Genomic DNA, 25,770 nt, shown 5'->3' on the forward strand with positions numbered 1-25,770 from the left:
CTGCTCTCTGCTCTAGCTCTGATGAATTCTCTCACACTCCTGAGCTTCTGACTGTAACCAGTGTTTATACAGTGCTTATATGGATAAATAAATACATCTTTTAAAAAAATAGAATTCTGAATTTCAGACTACCCACTTGTTATCCAGTGGGGGGAAAAAAAAAACAATGAATTTAATGCCACACTTAACTGAACACTTAAAAATGAAAAAGTGATAAAACTTTATATTATGTACATTTTGCCATAATTAAAAAATAATGGAAACAAGAAGGATTTTGAGATTGTTCTCTGAATGTGGGAGGCAGTGGTAGGAACACAGGATAATAATGTAATACCTACAATTTCTTGTACCAATTTCATTGGCTAGACTAGCAATTTTTAAATGTGAAGAACTGAAACTAAAAACAAAACAGGGTTAAAAAATGTTAAACACATGAAAAAATTATGAAGGCGAAGACACATGTTTGTATTATGAAACCAAAACACCAAGAACCCGTAGGAAAATAGAAAAGCATTACTGCAAATGACGTTCCTATTGGAACCACTCTAATTGCAAGGGACAGCTTACAGCTCGCATGTGACTATAAAGTAAGTTAAATGGTTTTACCATAACACACATTCCAATAACACATAAGAACTGTCTATAAGAGAGATTGTTATATGGCTCATAAGCCTATTCCAAAAGATATCCCAGCAGAGGGGTTCCTCACCTGCTTTGATCCATGATAGACACTTGTAATAACAGATCCCTATGGCATTTACTCTCATAAATTTTCTTCAAAGGGACAACATTTCTGGTTTGTTTTAGAATAATCCGTAGTAGCTTTATAGGCAAGCTACTTCTTTAATTTAGAATCTTAATCAAAAGCTCTAGTGTTTATAAGATATGTAGAAAAATCAACTATATTCAAACTTGATCCATCATTCACATGAGTTCCAGATATACAGAAAAAGATACATTCTGGTTCTTTTTATCTTTGTCATCCTTAAAAGCAAAGCACTTTTTAAATTGGTTTAACTAAGGTTTTTTTAGGTTTTTCCTTGTAAATAAGGTAATGGAGCTATGTTGTAAAATGATCAGTGAAGAAATTAACCCAGTTAATCATATCAAATGTGCCAACCCAAGGAAGAAAAGACACTTCCTAGAAACAGTTGCAGTATGGCAGCTAACAGTGTTAATAATAACGCTCTAAAAAAAAATACACACAAAAATTCTAGCTTTTTCTGTTTCTATCTTATAGCTGTTATTTTTCTTAAATGTGAAATAGAAAAAAAAAAACTATCAATTTGCTTTCATAGTTTTGCAGGAGACAAATTCAATATTTTCTGTTATAATATTTTTATTGAAATTAAAAGCATAATTTCTGTACTTATAATCTTTATCTCATAATTGAGTTAAGGGATCTAGTTTTCCCTACTTTTTTTTTTGTGGAAAGATAATCTAGGATTATAGAACAGGGGAAAAAAAAACCAGTTCATCTAGAATGACTGAGAATATTCACCAAGGAACCATCAGTGATGGCTTTTCCTCTTTTAGCAGCTGCTAAACAGTCAAGTTTTATAAACACTTATTGGACACCATCACCACCTCTCATTTTTCTCTTGTTTCTCACTCTTTTAAGATTTGGACTACAGACCTAAATTTTCCAAATACCTAAATAACTAATGAGGGGAATAAAGTAAAATCTATTTATCAATTCTTACATGAACTGATAGACTCACTAACTCATTTATGGAGACATCACATTTCTCAAAATACTCCAGTATCAAATCCCATTATTTTGCTGCTACTTGAGCTCCTGGTAAAGTCTGGTCTTTAGATCCTGACACATGAACTTGTTAAACAGATCTTTCATTGTCCTCACCATGCAATTTCTCTGATTAGTTCCATGATCATCTCTCCACAGGATTATAATAAAATGAATTTCTGACACTTCCCTCTATTGATTTCTTGGAGTTGACACTTTGTTTGCCTGGGCATTGTCTTTCACAACCTAGTCAGCTTCCCCCAAACTTGACTTCTGACAAGCCAGGCTTATGTTATCAACCAACCTGCTATCTAACCCTGTCCCAGACATTCCTCACTCCCTCCAGAGCCCAGTACTTAAACCATGAGTTCTAGACTGAATGATCCACAAAATAATAGGTATGATGTTATTTTCTCAGTAATACTCCGAGGTACTTTGAAAGGTGGGAGAAGAGATATATTTGCACAGCCAAAGGCTCAGACTTGATAATAAGTTTGCAACTTATTTAAAACTATGCAAAGTTGGTAAATAAAGCATAAATTTGGCAATTTTCAACATTTTTTTTCTTCACATAATCACCAATATAAAAGAATCTTTGGAAACTATCACAGGGGTAATGGTGAGGGAAGACACAGAAGAGCAGGTATAGTCTACTATTTTAGCAGAAACCATTTATGCTTAGAAAAAAGCCATGTTCCCAAAGCGATGTAAAACTTGCAAAATTCACTGACAGAAGCTGAATGCTTGCCACAACAGAAATAATTCTTAGACTCTGAAAAATACAGAGGGAGTAGGGTTGGGGACGAGGGGGTAGGAAAGGTGATCGGGCACTGGCTTGAGCTTTGGTGGAGGGTCATCAAAGCATGTGCATATATCCAAGTGTGGAGTTGTTTTTTTCCCAAAAGTGTAGTTACTTAAATTACTGGAAATTGAATAAAATGTAAGGAAAAAAGGGAGGAGAATGAAACTTGTTGGCTTCTGTCTAGACTATTAGAGCTCATCTCCCACCATTTTAATTATATATATTTACCAGGAATAAGTCAGTTATTAGATCTATATTTTAATTAACTATTATTCAAATTGTCAAAATAATGAGTTTAAAAAGAATTGTTTCTGTGAAAACTAAGTTGAATGACTTAGGAATCCTTTATAATGGCAAACTAGCAAGAAAAATGCTGTTGAATTATGTGAGAGTGAATTAACATTAAAAAATTAGAAGGAAATGCAAAAAATTTAGAATTCTACACTCAGAAGAGGTCTTAAGGCCTAGTATTATCAGATTATTTTTTATAAAAATTAAAGCACAGTAGTGCTTTATAAAACACTAAACCTCAAAATACATTCTACTCAAATGTTTTTATACAATTATGTGAGCATAGAAAAAATTATAAAGAGCTTCACAGTAGGTTGTAAATATGGGCTTCTTTTATACTACTTTGTTTAAAAGCAGTTATGGGGGGAAAAGTTTGGGGAAAATGGCTGTATATGAGGAAAATGTTATAAATAAATAATACATATTTGTATATATAGAGAAGCATGACAAGGCAGTCATTAAAATATTAAAAATGATTATCTTGGAACCATTTTAACTTTCATATCTTTCTTTATATTTGAATATTTTGCAATGAGTATTATTTAAACCATCACTAGAAAAATGAAACTTTCTATTGGATTTGTTTACTATTTTAAAAAGAAAGATATTGTTAAGACTAATTTTAGAAAGAAAAATCAATGACTAGAAATTGCATGAAACTTTTGATCCTTGCTGACCTACTCTTAGAACAGGGAAAAGACTTCAGTGAACCACCTCTGCCACCCAATCTCTATAACCTAAAGTTTCATTCTCCAAGGAACCAAAGTACCTCTTGTAGCAAACCAAGGACATTCTCAGTAACGCTTGGCCTTAACCCTATGTTTTGTTGTCCACCAATAACTGCACCATTTTAATTGAAAATTAGCACTGCCTTTTATGTATCTATAGTCCATAGACCTACTTACAACTCCCAGTCAGCGTGGCTTCTGGCTGATTTTCAATATTTAATTCCAGCTCAACGATTCATTCAAACATTACCTCGCACAAATTATAGTTTATTTGTAAGAATAATGCATTAGCCTTTGCCTTCCCAATAGATAGGGAGCTTCAGTTTGGAAGGAAATATCAGATTGGAAAATGTTAATTGTAAGAGTTCGGGTCTTTAAGCTTCAATGATACATTCCTAAGTATATAAGAGGTAAAAATCCTAAGTAAATCTTTTTGAGATTGTAGGAGGTGAACATTCATGTAGTCTTGAATAGTTTTTCTTGCATATTTTCTCTTTTCCAATAAATCTCAATCCTTAGATTGAAGTATTGCTTTTTTAAAAAGGTCACCTGTATATGTATGTATATATATATATATATATATATATATATATATAAATAAAATAAAGGTCACCCTTCTCACAGTCTGTTCTTTATTTATTCAATTATTTACTAGACAAGCTAAAATAGGAGTTTCCTTTCACATACATGGTGTGACTATTAACTTGTATAGAGAGAATTCATGCTCACAGAAGGTACCAAACTTGCCTATGTTTTCCATACAGATAGTAAATGGTGAAATTGGAATTCAGACACATCTGGGAGCCACAGGATTCCAGGTTAAAGAAGCTAAAAAGTGTCCAAGACAAGAATATGAATCCTCCAACCCTTCATTTTGCTAAAAGTTCAATCAATGAAAATCTTACTTATGAATATATTCCATTGATTCAGATTGCTTTGTAGGAGTTCTATCACTTTGGTTGCACTCTATAACAGTTTGTCTGTAAATTTCCCCACTATGATCCCAGAAGTAAAATAGAATATTATTGAACTACTATAGGCTGACACCAATTTTTCAGGTCCACCTTAAAAGTGCATCTGTTCACTCCAAGTTAAAAGGATCATGACTGAGAAGAAATCTTCCTGATGTAGTACTTAAGTTCATATCAAACTATAATGAAAGCTATTTCATTTAAAGGCTCCTGGCAGAAGTAACTGGAACACATCTTAGTGCTGCAGCCTTTGGCTTATGCAAGAGTCCTCACAGATACCCATCTTTCATGTCTAACATCATGGCTCTTCTCATCCTGTCTTAATAATTCATTTGGTTTTACTTTCACTTACATACAAATGCACACACCACACAAATGTATCACTAGGAGTTATTACTATGTTTAATATTAATGCGAAGAGCATGCATTCTACACCCTCAGAAAAATGCAATTATTTCCCATTGGGAAGAAAATATGACTAATTCCATACATCTTTTCTCCTGAAACTAATAATTAGGTAACTCAGGTACTATATATACCATAATGCCCCAAACCAGACCTCCCATTCCAGTCTCCCCTTCACAGCTCTCTTATCCAGCCTATGAAAGAGCTTCCCTATATGAACTAGGACTAGTGGTGAATTTTTGTTATCATCGGTGTCCAGCACTCATACTAGAAATATCACTCTGTTACAAGATTAACCAAGAATCTGCCCAACTAACCAAAAATTTATGGAGATATAATTGAAATATAACATTGTATCAGTTTTAGGAGTACAACATAAAAAATTGTGGATATATTGCAAAATGATGACTTTATTTGGATGTTTAGTTAACAAACATCACCTCACATAGTTGCAAGGTGTTTTTTTTGAGATTAGAACTTTTAAAACCTACTTCTAAAAACTTTCAAATATACGGTACAGTATATTGTATATCACGCGGTACATTATAGACCCAGAATTTACCTATCTTAAACCTGTATGTTTGTACATTTTAAGATCCTTTGCTCATTCTCCCCACCCCCAGCTACAACCAATTTGTTCTATTTCTATGAGTCTTTTTTTCCTAATTTCACATATAAGTGAGATCATAAAGACAATAAAGAAATATAGAACCGAGGAAGCAGGAAAGATGGAGCACTCCCAACCTCTGTGTGAAATGAAATTTATGGTTATTTGACACTGTTGACAAAGGATGTTACAAGGTTGTTTAGAATCACAAATGAAGTTAGAAGTATTATTAGACATTAAGCAGATTCTACTTCACAATAATTAACAAGCATAGAAAACTATGCATGCTAAATCACATCAGAAATTTCCTTTGGCTCTTTTAGGCCAGGAAGAATTTAAGTTGCTTTTATTGCTTAGCCTATTCCAGTGCTTTAGAAGGGGGAGGAGAGCAGGAGGATGCGTGTTAGTCATCTGCAATTAATTACTCATTGAATTTTCTAAGCCATGATCATCTTTCCTTTTGAGCTTTCATCTAAGTATCTCTAAGAACTCTTGAATATTAATTATAACAACACTGCCCTGAAATAATTTTTGGCTTTGATTAAAATTACATGCCCTACTTTTGGTTATTCTCTTCAGGTGCAGAGCCTAAGAAATCCTCGAAGGCAAGAGCTGGGGCAAACATTAAAGCACCTCAAGCTCCACCCCTTCACATTTGCATAGATGAGGCTTTGGAGAGGGTAGGAGACTGCCCTGTTTCACCTAGCCAGTAAAAAAGCAGACTTAACATACAATCAACCACATCCTGTTCTCTAAGGCCTCACTTGAGCTGTGTCAAAATAAGATTTCACAATAATTGTTTCCCTATTTACTTCCAAAGTTACCCTCCAGAAAATGTATAGAAAACTTTCTTAGACACAAGTTCAACACATGGGTGGAAATACTGGTCTCTATATAAACCTTGATATAGGAACCTAAGCAAAACATTTTCCTTTCTGAAATATTTAATGTTATATGTGTTATTCTCTCAAAATTAGTGTAACCAAGACTAATCATCTTTATTTTTTTTTTTTTTTTTTTTTTTATAGAGGCATGCTTTATTTATTTGTTTGCTGGTTTCTTTGTTTGTTTTGTTTATACATGCACTGGGTACAGTCAGAAGCGCGGGAGGGCGAGAGAATTCACCAGAGCCAGAGCGGGGAGCAGAGCAGGCAGAAGGACCGAAGTACACTGCTGAGGGGAGCAGCGGGCGGCAGGAGAGGTCTGCGCGCCATGTGGGACCCTCCTCCGGTGGCCGGGGAGCAGCCGGGGATCGAACCGAACCGGCGCCGCAGAGGCCGCGCGCAGCTTCGCAACCCAGCGCTCAACCGCTGCGCCACCGGGGAGGCCCGACTAATCATCTTTAAACTGATGAGTTACACGCAATTTTGGAGATGAGTAAGATGAACTGAATTAAAGTCCAAGAAAGTAGCCCCTGAGCCTCAAAAAGTCCACTGAATTTGACTAGTAACATTAGAACTTGGGTTCAAACATTACATAACCTATCAGATAACAATAATTAGTGAAATAGCCTTTTATTTTAAGTGTCTTAACAATGTCTAATTTTCTCTGGGAACCAGTGGTTAAGAGATGAGAACTATGGAGGATGAATAAGAGAAAGAAACAAGAGAACACTGATAGAATATTTAAACAATACTTCAGTAAATTCACAATATAACATAGGTCTGACCCTCAAATTCCACACTTATCTTGAGGGAAGGCCATATTAATATGGTCTTCAAGGTTCAAAGTTGGACCATAAGACTGATCTGACCCATCTTCTCAGTAGTTATGAGACCCTGAGATAGTAACTTTATATCCCTAAGCCTAAGTTTTCTCATCAATAAGTTGAGGATAATAATTGAACCCCTTTTATGAAACTGTTGGAAAAACTGAGATAATGCAAACAAAAAACAAATGTTAGACACAGAGTAAGCACTCAACAAACTTGACTGAGCATTCAATACTCAATAGTAAGTCTCAATAAACTCAATGAACTGTTAAACTTGCTCCCAATTAGCCCACCTTTACTCCAACTGGATAGCCCTTAATGGCTTATGTGGTTGTGATGAGCAAAGACACTCATGAGACCTCTTTTAAAGATGCTATTTTAAAAATTAGAATAGGCTAGTGTGCCCCTTTCTATTTTTTTCATTTGATGGGACAGGGCCTAAACTAACTAATCTCTACATTATTTTTTTTTTTAAAGATTTATTTATTTTATACAAGAACTGGGGTACAGGTCAGAAGCACGGGAGGGTGAGAGAATTCAGCAGAGCCAGAGTGGGGAACAGAACAGGCAGAATGACCAAAGACACAGCTGAGGGGAGCAGCGGGTGAGGCAGGAGAGGTCTGCTGCACCATATGGGGTTCTCCCTGGCCGGCGGGGAATCGAACCAGTGTTGCAGAGGCTGTGGACAGCTTTGCAGCGCGGCGCTCAACCTCTGAAACACTGGGGAGGCCCCTCTACATTATTTTTTTATTTCTTCAGAGACGCTCAGAAAATGAGCTGAAATTATACAGACTTGGATCACATTAGAGCATCTAATCTGAATACTTCATTCTTTGTCTCTACTCTTGTCATTTCTTTCCCTTGTTTTCTACCTTTTGCTTTACTCTGCCTGACTAGGTGCCACAAATCCTAAAGAAAGCATTGATGATCAAAAGAGAAATGGAAAAAATATATAAGTAACAGTTGAAAATATAACTAAATTGAGTTAAAAGAGCCCAGAGTCTGGAAGCTTGATGACCTAAAAACAATTCTAGAGAAAAAATGTATACCCTTTTAAGCTATGTTCCTTGTACCTCAAAAAATGTCACAAGTCTGCATTTCTGATTTTATATATATAATAATGTCTAAAAAAGCATAGAAATTCATTTTGCAGAGCTCATTGAAGTACCCTTTGACTATATCATATTTTCCAGCTATTCAACTTACTGTAATTTTGCTATGTCTATGACCGGGGTTACTTAGTAGAGATGGGATGGGAAATCTGTTTGGTTAATGTTCTGCCAAAAATAAAGAAATGACTTTCTGCTTAGATTTACCCAAGTTCTAGTCCAAACTGGAGACAAGGCAGAGTTTTATATTGACAAAACATCAAGTCAGATGCTCTTTACTTTAGTTATTGGTAATCTGAAAAATCAATGATTCAGTTCAGAAAATAAATACTGTTACAAATCAAAATAAGGGTTGAGTGTATCTTTTAAATGTCTCCTATCTCCTTTGTTCTCATGCGCCATCTAGTGTTACTTAAAGGAATATTTAGTTAAATTCTCACTCTAGCAGGGAAGATGAAAGCTTAATCTGAAAAGAGAACATCTAGTCCAAAGCCCTGCCTTCATTTTTCATATGAAGCAGATTCACTGATTTCTGGAGAAGAAACACAGATAATTATTGATAGATATGGTATTATATCTTACCCTGGGATAGTGGGAGACATTCTTCATAATATCCTGTTATCTTAATTTATTGTGCATTATCAGTATCATTTATTAACAATTTCAGTGACACAGGACAAAGATATACACAATATTCATTACAGAAGTGTAAGTACTTCCCTGGCTTTGAAGTGAGGCAAAAAAACTGGAATTTTAAAGAAAATTATTTACTTCACTGAGACGCAGTTCCATCATCTGTCAAATGAGCATCATATCTGTCATTACCATATCTATTTCAGAGGTTATGAGGGGGAAAAGAAGAATGTGCAAAGTCCCTACTAGAGTTTAGCATCCATGGAAACAATTAATGGCAGTCACTGATTGTATGACTATCCTTACAAATTGTTCTCAGAAGCTAATACTTGACTGGGTCAGCGCCCATCCAGCACATCAATTACAATTTTGTACAATAACTGGAGTATCCTTTCTTCATACCAGCAATTTTTCTCCTGTTGTATATACATAGAACAGGGTAATTAATGGGTAAGAGTAGTGGCTCCACCACTGACAGGTGGGGCTCAAACCCCAGCTTCTCTACTTACTAGCCAAATACCCACAGACTTTCCACTGGACATCTTTGTGATAAAATTCCAACATTTCTCACGTAGAGATGATAATGCCTATCTCATTGATTTTCTGTGATGATTAAAAGTGTTGATATAGGTATCTGGCACAGTCTGGAAAATTATACATATAGCTAGTGCTATGTAATTCATCTGCTGCTTAAATATTAGCTGCAATTTAAAGCCAAACAAAACAAAATCCATTTACTTGGTACACATACAAATAACAGTGCAGTACAACTAGTGTATTTTATATTTGTAATACAAGTTATTTTAAGACATCATCTAAAGAGATACCTTTGAAAGAAGCATTTCTATTTTGGTTTAAGCAATAATGATGACGATGTTTCCTGATTTTTTTTCTCTCTGCTGTATGCATGTGGTTCTTACAACTTAGTCCCCAGGGCACTCCTTTGAAAGAGGAGGACAAGTCCATTTTTCAGATTGTTCAGATAAGGAACTTAAGGCCTTGGAGAAATTAAGTACCTTCTTCAAGTTCATAGAACAAGTCTGTGGGGCGGGGGGGGCGGCACAAAAACAAAAACCCAGGATCCCAATCTAGAAATGTTTATCATCACTATGTTAAATGGCCTCTCCACTTAGAAAAAGGTTGAAACAGTATCCTAGACATGCATATTTACTGAAAAAAGACCTATATGTATATTAACCCACACAATTCAAACCTGTGTTGTTTAAGGGTCAACTGTATTTCAAAGCAAAATAATCCCCAGATTATAAAGCAAATTGCTTAACTTCTCTAAGTTTCAGAGTGACTGGATCAGATGGTCAAAGATACTGCAAGGCTAGCACTTCAAACAAATATTTTTACTAGTTGATAAATCTGGGGATTTCTTTATTTAAAATGTTTAAAGTACGTCTATTCACGATTTTTCATCTAAGTGGTGTTCTAAAGAAAGAATAGAGTTCAAAGGTATAAAGATTTATTTTATTCTTACATATGTAACAAATTAGTTCAATAGTTGGTCTTTTTCATGATTTCCAAAATTTCTATTAAGTCTAGAGTGAAAAAAAAAATCCACAGAATCTAACTTATCAATCAAAATGTGTAATTATTACATCTATAACAAAACTATATACTATAAAAATTGGGGAGGAAATTTGCCACATGTGAACCTTAATATTAGCAGAAGAAAACATTTCTTGGGCCTCCCTGGTGGTGCAAGGGGTTAAGCATAGCACTGTGAAGCTATCCTCAGCCTCTGCAGCAGGAGTTCAATCCCCTTGCTGACCAGGGAGCTGCCTACATGGCACAGCAGACCTCTCCTGTCTAGCCAGCTGCTCCCCTCAGCAGTGTATTTCAGTCAGTCTGCCTGTTCTGTTCCCCACTCTGTCTCTGGTAAATCCTCTCACCCCTTGCACCTCTGGCCTGTACCCCAGTTCTTGTAGGCACAAATATATAAATCTTTTTTAAAAAGAAAATATTTCCTGTGGATATTTTATTTTATTTTCCTCAAGTCAGTCAACATATTTATAAGAAAAGACAGTAATATTAGCAATGTAACACTCAATTAGCTCAACATCCTACAACTGCAAAGAGGCTAATTGCTATTATAGGGTTGACATAGTAAACAGTACTAGACTCAGTCTAAGCCCCCATAAAACATCCTATAAAACCAAGTCTATTCAATGGCCTGGACAAGAATGTGAATTGGTTAGTGCTTCCCAGGATAAGCGAACTGAGCTCTTTGACAAATTAACATGACAGTGCAGAAACTACATTTGTTGAAGAGGAATCATAGGACACCCCTGAGTCTTTGATCACCATTGTAATTTGCATCTTTCTTTCATATAACACTATTTACCTTCTCTTCATAGCATTATATTTACTCTGAAATGTTTATTAGTTCTCTTACCCAATCAAAATGCAGGTTCCATACATAAGGAATCAACCCACCTTATCACCCTATATCTTAGAGTCTACACTAGTGCTTGACACATAATAGGTTACAAAACCAAAAATGAATGAAATCATGCAAGTGGTTACTGCAGTTAGTTATTGCCCTTTCTACCTCTCCAGGCACTATAATTAAACTCCTCCTGTCTTGGTTAACAAGTATTTCATAATCTGAAAATTCTTCAGATGGACAAGGACAGTTTCGTGATCTTAGCAGCCTGCTCCTGAGCTCTGAAGATGCTTGCCCTCGAATGACACATCCTCTGGGCAAGTGACATTTCAAGATGGTTCCACCTCTCCTTTTGAAATGTTTTTCTTAGGCATTTCTCGTTGACTAGATGTTATCATTCAGCAAAATGTACTTTGTACATCTGCATCATGTCTAAAGTAAGAAGGCTCTTTATGTACTCAGAGGCTTGTGTCTTAGAAGTATCTTCATCTTTCATGAAGATGCATGTAATCCACACCGTTCTGATGCAGGTGGTGTGTAAGATGTATCCCACATCAAAAATTTCTTTTCTAAATGAAACCTGGTAATCATTCAGTATTTTGAGGGATAGATATGTCTATATGCACAACTCCCTTTAGACAACCTCTTCTCTACCCCTCCCCCAAATCAGTAGTAGTTCTGACCAGGCCCATGTCTAAATTGCCTATGAAGGCACTGTGCTGACCACAGGGGGCCTCCTATATCATATTTCCCTGGTGTTTCCTTGACTTGGAAACAGATAACATCTTACCAACCTGCAAAGAGGTGAGCGGATGGCAACAGGCTGGTATTTTATGCTGCGCAATGGTTTAGAAAACCAGCCTTCACCTCATGCTTTGGGAATTGATGAACATAAACCACACAAAGTATCACATCCCTTCCAAAGTTGGGTGGGGGGCAATAAGCAGTCAGACAAATGGTAGCCTTATTTGCATCACAAAGTATCACCCTGGACTTAAATGTGTTGTACTAATTCTTAGTCCAGTATCCCCCATTGCTTCATAAATTTCACAGGAAGCAGACTTTTTTCTTGACAACCTCTACAAATCAAAAACCCACATCCATGGTGTGAGAAGGAGCTGCAGGTATTAAAGAGTTCTGTGAGGTAACACAAGGTCCATGCACAAGCACCAGGATACCTAAGGCAGGTTTAAATACAAAGATTGCAGACCTTTATTCTCAGGAAATTTTTATTCAGGAGGATTGAAGTGGTACCAAAGGAACTGCAACCTTTAAAAGCTTATTATTACCACCTCTTTTACCCAACCACTGACAATGTCTGAAGCATATTTATTTTAAGAACCCACTGACCTAAACCACAGTCCTATGAGCTTGCAAAAAGTAACAGTATTTCACTTTGCTATTATGGGGTTGACATAGTAAACAGTACAATCAACTAAAAATCTACTGGGAAATAAAGATGAATTAAAATACACTTTTTGTGGGCAGGACTGACTACATTACATTTGGGGTCCAGGGCAAAATGAAAATGCAGGGGCCCTTGTTCAAAAAGTATTAAGACATTCATGACAGCAACAGCAGAGCATGGGCAAAGCATATTCATTTTTGGGAAGCCACTCACCTAAATAACATTCCTATGAGTAATGCAGAAATCAACAGGAAGTACTTTGTTTTGCTCTCAAAACAAAGAGAGCCCTTAGAGCTCAGTCATGACACTCGGTTTGCCTGTGGATGAAGGAAGAATCTAGAACATTCCTACCTGGGAAATGAAGTCTAGACAGGTAAAAAGTGAACTACTCAAAGAATATATATCATCATTAAAAGTCTCAATTTCAAGCAATTATTATAGTTGAAGAATTAGTTCTTGTACTTCCAACATGTTCTCATAAAATAACAATCACAGAATAATGGAGTACTCTTTCCCATTACTTTGGGCTTTTCCTGGCCACTATTGCTTTCTAGAAGCTGTAAAAACCCTTGAGAGTAAGGGGCTCCCTGGTGGCCTAGGGGTAAGTCTCAGGCTATCATCAATATGGCCTGAGTTGAATCTCTGGCCAGGGGGTTAACCCACATAGGGCACAGCAGACCTCTCCTGTCTCACCCACTGCTCCCCTCAGCACTGTATTTCAGTAAATCTGCCTGTTCTGCTCCCCACTCTGTCTCTGAGGAATCCCCTCACTCCCCACATCTCTGACCTATATCCCAGTTCTTCTATGCAAAAGAGAGAAAGAGAGAGAGAGAGAGAGAGAGAGAGAGAGAGAGAAATAAAAAAAAAAAATCTTTGATGGCCTCCCCGGTGGCGCAGCAGTTGAGCGCAGGCTTGCGAAGCTGCCCGCAGCCTCTGCAGCGCTGGTTTGATCCCCGGCTGCTCCCCGGCCACCAGAGGAGGGTCCCACATGGCGCACAGACCTCTCCTGCCGCCCGCTGCTCCCCTCAGCAGTGTACTTCGGTCCTTCTGCCTGCTCTGCTCCCCTCTCTGGCTCTGGTGAATTCTCTCACCCTCCCGCGCTTCTGACTGTACTCAGTGCTTGTATAAATAAATAAATAAATGAATAAATAAATCTTAAAAAAAAATCTTTGAGTAAAAGTTCCTTTTTGCAGAGCTGACTAAGCCAACATCAAGTGATATCCATGGGTTTGTGAAAAGGAAAAAATCATTTCTACTTAACTAACAATAGCTTTAAATTCCTTCCTAATCTTCTAATGAAATGCAAATAAAAAGTATGAATATTTTCACTCAACATAGCCAGAGTTTGAAACTTGAATTAATACACATGTACTTAATAAATGAGTTCTGCTATACTTCAGGACATTATTCTTGTTAAGCCAATTGTCAAACTCATTTTCTGCCATTTCATGTTAGTAATCATCATGAGCTCATAATACAAAATTATGTAGTTTAAGAAGCGGATAGTTATTTTGTTGTATAGATTTGGGGATCTATAAAATCCAAACCTTGTTATTTATTACTATGCTTTTCAATCCAAATAGTAAATAAAGTGTGCAAATTAAAAGCAGGACCAAAATGAAATGTTTACCTTTCATAAACACAGTGCTTAAGGGTTCTTTGTACGGTTCAAAATTGTTGAGGCTACTACATTAGCTGCCAAAGTGCCAAAAATTTGGTTCTTCTATATTTACTATTCCATGAATGCTTTGCCTTATTTATAGTCTGACATAAAACTCAACTCAGAGCATGACAAATAGCAATCAACAAAATTAGAAAGAACACTGCTACATAGTATGATGAAATTGTGAGAAAAGGAAAATGAAGTATATAGCAAAAGCACACACAGAGCAACAGGTCCTACTTTTAATCTGCACACTTTATTTACTGTCTGGATTGAATAGGATAGTAATAAATAACAAGGTTTGGATTTTATAGATCCCCAAATCTATACAACAAAATAACTATCTACTTCTGTTATAGGGCAGGGAGAGGGGCAGCACAAACCCTGCAAACCTGCCTATTTTAAATGGGTTCTGCCATCCACCGCATCAACACAAAACATATGAGACTTTAATGGGAAGGAACTTTAATAAAACTAGGAAACAATACAGGAAAGGCAGAGTCTAGTTTCTAAATGAAGCACCCAAAGTTACCCTTCCCCTCGTGGGCAAAAGTCCATCCATATGGGATTGGCCCAGAACAAGGCCCCAAAGCCTGCCACAAGTCTAAAGCATCTTCCAGTGGGGACCCACAGAAAAAGGTCAGAAACAACCAGACAAGCCCGGAAGGAAAAGAGCAAAATCAACATCAAAATAAAAGCTGCCATTGTCACCTCCCCACGGGTCTCACCCACATCTGTGTTACCCAGTCCACGACCAAAAGACAAGCGCAGTTTCTTCACGTGTCTCTAGGTTCCAGGCGCCTCCTCCAGGTCTCCTTCTGGCTCCATCCTGCTTCCTTCCTTCCTTATTCTCCTCTGCATCCTCTTCTCTTCCTGCTCAGCTCCACCATCCCTTGGGTGGGGCAGGGAACCTGGAACCTCCCCCTTTCCTGGGGACCACCCTGTTACACTTCTTGAACTACATAATTCTATATTATGAGCTTATGATGATTACTAACATGAAATGGCAGAATATGAGTTAAGAATAATGTTCTGAAGTATGGAAGAGCTCATTTATTAAATACGTATGTATTAATTAAAGTTTCAAACTCTGGCTATCTTGAATGAAACATACCCAGATGGGAGGGGCACTTTCTCTCTGTGGATAAATGAGGTAGAGTTATTCTCTCATGCTATTTCAACCTATTCTTGGAAAATACTTGTACATTTAAACTTGCTACTATGAAACCATGCAAAGGTAGCAGGATGTGAGCTATTTATGCTCTTCTTCAAAATAAAGCCTCACTCATTTTCAAGTAGAGAAAAAGAATTACAACTAATCTTGCACAGTAAAAAAAAACAAATTTAAAAACTAACACTTGAAATTTATTAAGAAAAAAACTTTTGCCAAATTGAAGATTGTTCATTTGTACTCTACTTTTATTGAAGCTCACAAAAATAATAAATACAGAAAATAAATAATATTCAAATTTATAGTTTTTCTTAAAACCGAGAATGTAATGAAATCTATATGGGATTATTGCTGCACACTTACTAGTCAAAACATCCTATGCATACCTTAACCAGCAATGGCCATCTGATAGTTAAAAAGTATTACAGCTAAAAATTAGTATTCAGACTCATTCTTGTTAAAATACGCACCAGCCCTGGGGATTCAGATTAAGTAAATCGTCTGGAGTAAGACACAAGCATTTCCTCTTTTCCAAACAAAATTTTTTTTAACTCCCTAAGAGATGATGCAACTAAAGCTCAGATCCATTGTTTGGGATTAATGGTTCTCAAGTCTGGTCCCCAGACCAGCAGGATCAGCCACATCTGGGAACTTGTTTGAAATACAACTTCTGGCTCACCACCCACACCTACTGACTTAGAACGTTGATGGGGAAGGGCCAACATTCTACAATTTGACAAGCCTTTCAGGTGATTCTGATTTATGTTAAAGCTTGAGAAGTTAAATCCAGAAATGGCTAAGCAACCCCTGAAAGCTGACTCTAGAACTGAAGCATCTAGAGGGGAAGGGATTAGGGTAAGAAGAAAGTGGTGAGGAGAACAGTGGACTATGGTGGTGGACTATGGATACTTTGGTGGTGGATATGCTAGCGTAACTATACTTGAAGGGGGATCCTGTGCTTCCAAAATACCAACAACATTGTAAACCAATGTTACCTCATTTTTGTTAAAAAAGCATTTGTCTTGCAATTTCCAAAATTAAGTGACCATATCTTTCACCCAATTTTCTTTCATATGTTCTATATTCAATACACAAATGAAAATAAATCCAAAAAATGTATTTATCCAAATGCCTTAATAACTGGGCATTTGAAAATCTTCCTATAAGTGATCATTTTTGCCACCTCTTTCCAGCCTCCAGCTCCCTTCCTGGATTGCCACAAAGGTCAGCAAGCTTTTGCTGTGAAGGCCCTGATAGCAAATATTTTCATCCCTGCAAGCTGTATGGTCTCTCTCACAACTGCCTAACTCTGCTATTCACATCACATATATGAAACGTGGTTGTGTTCCAAAAAACTTTATTCATAGAAACAAGTGCTGGGGCAGAATTGTCTGAAGAAATTTAGTTTGCTGACCACCAAATTTAAGAAATGATAGCAGATTAGTTAGGGGAAAAAATGAAATATATCTTCCCTCATCCATGAATGCAAACTTTCCACTGAGCACAAACTTATCCAATGTGAAAGTTTCTTTCAGGTGGAGGCCAGACTATACTGAAAAGAAGAGAAAGAGAAAGTAGTATGTCTCACTTATTTACTTATCACATATTCACAGGGTAAACATTCATTAAGGGGATACTATATGCCTGGAACTAAGTATTACATCCCTACCCCCATAGATCCAAGTCCAACAGAAGACAAAAAACAAACAATGCACTGTGGTACAGTCAGACAATGGGGCATTGTTATTCAGTGCTAAAAAGAATGAGCTATCAAGTCATGAACAGACAATGGGGAAAACTAAAATGCATATTATTAAGTGAATGAAACCAATCTGAAAAGACTATCTACTGCATGATTCCAACTAATGACATTCTAGAAAAGATAAGACTGGGGAGACAGTAAAAGTCAGTGGTTGTCAGGATTAGCAGAGAGGGAAGGTTGAGACAGTAGAGCACACAGGAATTGTAGGGCTGTGAAATTATTTAGGGCTGTATGATAATATAAGGTGGATTATACATGCATTATGCATTTGTCTAAACCCAAAGAATATGCAATACCAAGAATGAACCCTACTTTAAACTATATACTCTGAATGTGTCCATGTAGGGTCCATCAACTATAATAAATGTACAGTCTGATTGGAAATATTGATAATGAGCGAGACTATGTTGTGTGAAGGCAGGAAGTACTTAGAAAATATCTGTATTATTTTTTCAATTGTGCTGTGACCCTAAAAGAATTCTAAAAAATAAAGTCCATGTAAAAACAAAACCAAAAATCTCTATGCAGGGGATGAGAAACAAGATCTGATAGGACTACTCTCTGAGGGAATTTTATCATGTAAATATACCAGCAACACAGCTAATATTATAGTTTTCCAATTGTAATAGTGACAGTTCTATTTCAGTAAGTCACATTTTCTGGCCCATTAACTTCATGGACCTTGGCTCACAGCTTTAGGAATAAGTGGACTAATTGTTTAAGTGAGTTCACAGGATTAAAGAAAGAAGTCTGGGGCCTCCCTGGTGGCCCAGCGGTTGAGCGCTCGGTTGCGAGGCTGCCCGCAGCCTCTGCAGCGCCGGTTCGATCCCCGGCCACGGGTGAGGGTCCCCCCCACCGAAAAAAAAAAGAAAGAAAAAAAAACAAAAGAAAAAAAAAAAGAAAGAAGTCTGGTCCAAAGAATGACCAAACTTTATAAAAACAATAGCAATAATGCCCCCCTGCCCCCACCAAGTATTCTGCTTTCCCGCTCTCAAAATGGAATCTCTCTCTTTATAGTTGTCTTGATTGACACTGGACTGCACATTCATGGACAGCAAGGCCACATTTTATTCATCCCTTCTCAAGAATTAATCTGACACAATAAAGGCACATAACAAATATTTTGTGCTAAAATGGAATAACCATTAATTGGCTACTGAAAAAAAGTTTCAACATTGATCAAATTTTGGGGGGAATATGGAAAGAATGACTGACAAGCTCTGAAAAAGCCAAGAAACAGGTAACAACAGGTCTGGATATCCAGGAATGACTAGGATTATGTCACATGGAGAAGGAGAAAGATACTCCAGGTAGAGGAAAGAATGGGGGCAGAGGCATAAGTCTCAAGTTAACACAGTCAAAAAACAAGGAGATCAACACAGCTACGTGATGTAAAGGGTAAAGTAGTGGGAAAGAGAAGGAGATTTAGAAAATAAAGGAACATTGAGATGTACCTTGTATGGCTGCATGGTTCAGAGTTTATCTGAATTTGCAGTGTTGTATAGACTGGAAATGGTTATGGTCAAAAAAGTATAAAATAACCCAATAGAGTACTCTAGCCCTAGTACAGAGGAACAACTAGGAAGTGTTGCAGCATAATGCTTAGCAGATCTTGGGAAAGAGGCAAGAGTTGATTGAACCAAGAGTGTGATCTAGAAGGGATGGGAGGAAGAGAGGTTTTTCTGAATTTACCTTGACATTCTTTTTTGTTAGACAGAGAAAAAAGAATAAAAGAATTCCCCTTTCTCATTTGGGGGACTTTAGAAAAGTTAGGACTCTTACCAGAGACAGGAAATAATACAGTAGGAGAAGCAAGCTTGGAATACAAAGATAAACCTTATCTATCCTGTGGTGACTATATTGATGTTTGTGGATGGACAAAGTATAGCCTCAAATATGTATTTAATAGAGTAAATTTATGTGAGAGTACTGTAAAAGCTTGAAAACAGAATGCAAACAGCACTAACGTGTTTAACAAAATCAAGGTATAACACACCTATACAATCAATGTATTTTGAAACCAGACTAAGAGGTAAAATGGGCACATACTCAGGGAGCCACAGGGGGCATTGTAAACTTTCTCCTTCCATAATCATGTGTCCACTACCTGAGGTCAGAAGTCCAGTTAATTCCTTACTGATAAGTATCTCTAGGAAGGTGAATGCCCATGAGCAATAACCTAAAAAAGAGGAAATGTTTCTCCTAGCTTCAAGATTTCTCTTGGGCCACTCCAGGCTGAGCAGGTCTACCAATTCAGCCTCTTCTATCAGTCATGAACTACCCTTATTCCCCAATTGCTGAGCTCTTCCACAGAAAATAGTGTCATAGAGAAACAATTCCAGACTTATTCTCACATCTCAGGATGTGTCTGTGTTCAGAAGCGCAATTCCTAGCAGTGATAATCTTAAAATTGCTGGTTGTGGTGAAAGCTAGCTATGTCCTTGAAGAAGACACAGAATCCCTGGAATTTTGGACCTGAATATATAAACCTTAGAAGTAGTTTTGTCGGGGGGGGGGGGGGGGGGGGGGGGGGGGGAAAGGATGTCCTAAAGCTAATTCCATACAGGCTTTGTGGACTCCACCCCCACCCCAGGCCAAAGCCAAAGACACTGGGAACTCCACATCCCATCACCACCAAAGGGAAGGTGGCTGGGACCTGAGGGTTGGTATAAAGCCAGACATGTGGGCTTTGGAGGGGTCCCCCATTTTGACTCTCCGCCAGCTCGCAGCATCCGGCCAGCTCGGAGAGTGCTTTTTGGGTTTCCAGGTCGGCGGATTGGGTAGGACGCATTAAGCATGGGTGAGGACCCACAGCCAGGCAACCTGTTCAATATCGGGGCTGCCCTATAACAGCTTGATATTTTTGGGCTCTTACCTAGATGTCAATCAATGTTTGATTATTTCTAATTTTATATAGGTACACTAATTCTTTGCTTAAATTGCTAAAACCAAAGCTAGGAGTTGTTTTGAAGTGGTTAAAAATACATTGATCAAATCAAAAAAGATCAGAAACTAGGACTAACACTTTTTCATGCAATACAACAGAAATAGGTGATTGGCTTTTTCTAGACTGCTATAAAAAATCTGATTGGATAATTGAAAAAGTTCTATCTTTATTATTATTTTAAAAAGCATTTATGATCATGTTTCTCCTCTACTGAAAATACTTGGTATATTTTGGTCTAAGTTTTGAGAATTAACCGATTACAGCTGAACCATGTTTCAATCCTAAACACTAGTTGAGTCTATTTCAAAAACAGTGGTAGCTATAAGGAAGCAGATGTTGTTCTTCCTTAATGAAAGAAAAGGCAAGGAAAATATACATACTAGGTCTAAAGTTCTACCACAATTTGATTGTAAAAAGAAAAAACAGAATTCATTAATTTTCAAGCATTTGCTTCAAAAGCTGTAAAGGAGTTTTACAAAATCCCACTTATTTTATGATATAGAAGAGAGATCATGTTATTAGTGGGGCCTAGACTCTTAAAAAGGAAAGCTAAATGATTTGAACTCTAAGAGTTTCATTCGTCATTACGTGTGATGACTGCACAGGGGGCTGGGAAATGAGGAAGGTACAGGACTGGCTACCTGCTCCTAGGTAGCCAAACATGGAAATCACTTTCTCCCTGTCTCCTTTGGACTCATGATTGAGTCACCATTCCAGATGATTGCTGACTGCAGTTCTTAACATCAGAACAAATTTTATGCCTAACTAGAACAGGAATGATTACAGTGATGGGGGTCTGGAGCAAAATTAGACCAAAACCAAGCAGAGGCAGTATAGGTCTTGGGAGAACTTTCTTCTCAAAAATTCCTGAGTCACTGGGAGCTTCTGAAAAGGTTACTTCTCATGTTAATTGCCCTGAGGGAATACCTGGGCTGGGGGTGTGGGCACTCAGCTGGTGCACAGGTAAAGGTCAGAGGTCAGGCTATTCACATAGGAGTTGCCTGGGCAGCTTTTGTTTTGCCAAGGGTCAGCAGAGAACTCAAAAGTTGGGGTACTTCAAATGTAAAAAGTCAGAGTATTCACACTAAAAATGGGAGGGAGGAAGGGATTTCTCCAAGTTCCCAAGCTAGTAATGAAAATTTCTGCAGAAAAAACCTAATGACTGAATACTTCTGGCTCCAGTACCTACAGAATAAAGTAGAAATAGAAATACTTAGCTTTGTAGGCTAAAGTATTTTTTTTATTGGAGACTGTTCCTGTGTTCATAGTTAAATAGGCCCCTAAGGGAATACATATCCAACACTAAATTATGTTTAAAAGAAGGCTTTAAAAGCAATAACCTGAACAAAAATTACAATTCTTTTTCAGTCTATTATTCCCCCACTCATTACCAAGTATTTCCTTGTTTTTTTCCTTCCTCTTTATCATTACAGCATTTGTGCTTTTTTTTTGTTTCAGTTATGCTAAAAAGTCCTTTGCCCTCTGAGAGAAATAACAAGTTACTATTTTAAGAGTTTTGACCTTTAGATTAAGGAGGAAATGAAAATGTCTAATGTCAAATTGGGAAGAAAACCTTTTTCTGCTCCATTTGACTACAGTTGTTAAGTGTTGGGCAATACATGTAATCTATTATTGCCTTATTCATCTGGAACTTCCTTGGAAAAAATGGTTCTCAAAATATCCGGGCAAATTAATAGTAATTAAAACTATAGCTATTATCACAAAGCATTTTGGATATATTTCCTTTGGAAGCACAGAATTAAACACATGTATTTGAATGTTCTTGGTTTATATTCCAAAAGTGTCCTCTCATTTTTTTCTATTACACAAAAAGTCATCTCCAAATGACTTTACAGTCTCACCAAAAATGTTAACTTGCAACCACAAAGCTACATTTTGAAAATGTTTATTTACTTTTGAACTGATAAGTCTGTGGAGAAACTATACAACACCCAGAGAATATGAGGGGGTGGGAATTTTATTTTTCTTTCAATGTGTGGGATCCTATTTATTTCTTAAGATAAACCCTGAATATTTGCTGTGATTTTACAGTGACATAACTGCAGCATGACTGTTTCCACTAGTCAGCTTAAGTTCCATGCTGATCAAAGTTGATGCTCATGTTTAATACTACAAAATATTCTCTTTTGACTGTAACTGAAAGCATAATCATCTCGGAAGGCTGTCAACCATGGGCTGGATCTGCATAGATGACATGAAGTACATTGCCCTAGCATATCCCAGGAAAAAACAAAGTATCCTTAACCTCATCTAGTAAATAGAGACCTAAATTTTACCAAGCAGACCAGGCATCCGGTCAAAAATGACACAGGTAAGAAAAAACACTAATGCTTGTCTTCAACCTCAACCCGAAAGGATTTTTTTCCAATGACACAAAAAAGTCCTTTTCCCCAGTCTTCCTTAAAAACAAACTTGTAATATGAGAAGAAGGCTAATAGTTAAAAGAACTTTCTCCGCGTGGATTGCAGAGTTAACGCACTGAAAAGAGAAAAGCACGCAAAGGTGCTCTCCTTACCGGAGGTGAAAACCGTGCACCAGCTTCGTTACTAAGGTAACCATCTTTCCCAGGGCAAGAGCAGGGAATGCCAGGGTGACAAGAAGTGAAGAAGACGCGACAACTCGAGCTCCTGCAAGAATCTTCCCAGACCACTTCCTTCCGCGACACACCTCCTTTCGGGCTCATAACAGAAGTGCCTCCTCTCACCCTTCACGGTTAACCACAAGAGCCTGTCGTTTCTGCTCAATCACCCAGCAGCTGCTGGAAGGACCGCGCTGGAGCCTGGGCACGAGGTGATGAGCAGAGTGGCTTGGGCTGGCGGACTCCCCAGGAGCAGCTGCAGTTGAGGATCCTAAAACCCTGCCTATTGGGCAGAGAAGATCAGCTCTCCAGGAAGGAGGATCAGGTGCAGCTCTACCCCTGAGCCTAGTGCAGCTGGTGCGGTGCAAGCCAACGCCTGCTTTGAGCTCGGAAAGCGACCCCAGCTACTGAGCATGCTCAGCTGCCCAGCGGTCCTCACAAGGGCCTTTCAGCCCGGACTTGTCTTCCTGATTTGAGAAAGGGAGAGTGGAGATTAGTGGTGGCTATCCTTGAGCAGGGTAATGACCTTCCCAGCCCCCTACCAAAAAAAGAAAAAAAAAAAAAAGAGAGAAAGGACACGAAGCACCACATTTAGCAAATATTTTTGATTCACAGCTTGATAGAGATGTTTGAAGCTATCAGTAGTGTTTAGTCTAACTCTCTCCCAGCACAATTAAGTTGCCTCTGGGGTCAAGTATGTGGTGTAGACTGTGAAAAGGGTTTTTAATCTTAACCTATTACTGTCACTCAAGGATTAGGTATGGAATTGACTATACTTGAAGGTCTGGGCAATAAGTCAGGAATTAACTGACCTCTTTATAAGAGAAATCTGCCTATAGACAAAGACTTTCTTAAGTAAAACAACAAGTAATTTATAAAGTAATTTGCAATTTTTGAAATTTAAATGTTAACAACCTATGTGACAATAACCTGAATTTTGAAATTTAAATCTTTCAGATGGCAAGCTCAGTGAAAGCAGGGAATGTTGTTTATTCATGACTGTAAACCCAAATCATTTCTCAGGGCTTGGTAAATGGCAAGTGCTTCATAAATGTTTGTGTAAGAATGAATTGTGGGTCTGTTAGACAATCTGGAAGTGGTACTTACAGGAAGGCTGATGCTCTTGAATTTGATATGGACCTAAATTCTGACTCTTGGGCTTTTTAGCCTTGCATATTGGGCTGGCCAAGTATTTGAAAATAGGAATACTCTGTGAAATTTTGTCTACAATTGTCCGATACATAAGCAAACTGACTTTAAAATAGGATTTGCAGTTGATGTTTATGTGACCCCCTTCCTTCTTTTTCCTCCCCTCTAAGTTACTCTTTGCCAAGATGAACCAAATTCAGAGCAGGTTCCTTCTGCGGCAATTGAAATCAGGGACATTGACTCTCCATGGTTTGCAGATAAGAAAATTATTTCATTTTCAAAAACTTCGAGCCAGTCATTTCTGCCATGTCTGCGGAGAGTGAATCCAAGAGACTTTCAAGCTGAAAGTGGAGCGATAGCCTGAAAGCTGCACCTTTGAGAGTCTGTACAGAAAACATGGGTGAGCCGAGAGTCTGGTGTTTCTTGAATCCTTCCTGGTTGCCTCCAAGGGCTATTGATTCAATCCCTTGGCCAACAAGGTCTCTCTCTTTCTCATTTTCCTTCTCCTCCTCTTCTTTATCTCTCCTCTGACTACCTTTCATGTTCCTTTTGAGAATCAGATGCTCCTTGTAGGGTAAGGTAAAAAGTATCAGGCTTTTCTGCCCTCCCACTGTTAGGATAGATGACAGAACCCTGTGGTCCTGAATGCATGCCTGATGACGGGCACCTAAGTGGGTACACCTGGGCTAAGAGACTGAGTTTATAAGGGCGGCATCACAGGAATGCCAGGAGAAGCCGAGAGAGAAGCAGAACCACGAGAGAAGCAGAGACCACCAGAGACGGCCGGAGAGCCCAAATAGAGTGAAGACTTGCTGGAGGCTGGGAGGCCTGCCAGCCGCCAGGCCCCCCAGGCCCCCGACACCCCATGCCTGCTGTGTACCGGGTAAATCCCAATAAAAGCCTGCAAAATCCACTGAGGGCTCCAGGACTCTCTCCCGACCCAGTCTGCTGGATCAGAGAAACTGCCCTGTGTCGTTCCTGCCCCTATACTCCTATTGGTGGTATAGCAGTTACCGTCACAGCCTTCCAAGACTCAGCTGCTACTGCAGTGTCACTAAAGACCAGAAACATTCCCCTGTCCCTTTCCACTGAGTACTTTTGTCACTACATTTTCTGTGTTGACTTTAAGCTAAATCACGCCCCACCTACCAGCCATGAATTCCTTAAAGGTAGAGACAATGCTAGCAGCTGTACAGTTGTGTAAACTCACAATGCTGGTTTTCACTTGCTCTCACATTAGAATGAACCCCAGTAGGAAGTCTAACTGTGGTGACCAATTAGAACATTGGTGGAGTTCGTTTAGGAACATTTCCTAGAAGAAGTCATTTCAGAAAGAAAATAATTTTTTCAATAAATATCAATCAAAGATTTCAGGTAGAAAAGGAGATGTGGACTTTATTCGTACAGGCCTATTTGTAGATAACTAGAGTGGAACTACTTAATGGTCTTCAATTCTTTGCTTCTATCCTGAAAAGAACTAAAAACAGAAGTAGAAACACATCTGCCACTGTCATTGGCACTTTAGAGCTGTTCATTATATTTTATAGCAGAGATTCTTCACCATCTCTCTCATTTCTCTCTTCACCCCCTACATTTATTTTCCTGTTCACTATATTGCAATGAATCTGGTTCTCAGAGATTACCCAGGTTGTCTTAATTATCAAAGCCAAGA

At 38.0% G+C, this 25,770-nt stretch overlaps 1 protein-coding gene across 1 annotated transcript in view; it reads right to left on the reverse strand.

Annotated features, from left to right (window-relative positions):
* The window catches only part of ARHGAP18 (Rho GTPase activating protein 18), a 172,674-nt gene extending 149,423 nt beyond the window's left edge, over window positions 1-23,251 (reverse strand). Inside the window, exon 1 of the mRNA XM_054697818.1 lies at window positions 22,887-23,251. Within this exon, the coding sequence (XP_054553793.1) occupies window positions 22,887-22,930 (44 nt within the window). The 5' untranslated portion in view covers window positions 22,931-23,251. The remainder of the gene's footprint in view (window positions 1-22,886) is intronic.
* Window positions 23,252-25,770: the final 2,519 nt, after the last annotated feature.

The sequence above is a fragment of the Talpa occidentalis genome, unplaced genomic scaffold (assembly GCF_014898055.3).
Source record: "Talpa occidentalis isolate TD23 unplaced genomic scaffold, MPIMG_talOcc4v2.1 talOcc4.2, whole genome shotgun sequence".
In the NCBI taxonomy this organism is placed as follows: Eukaryota; Metazoa; Chordata; class Mammalia; order Eulipotyphla; family Talpidae; genus Talpa; species Talpa occidentalis.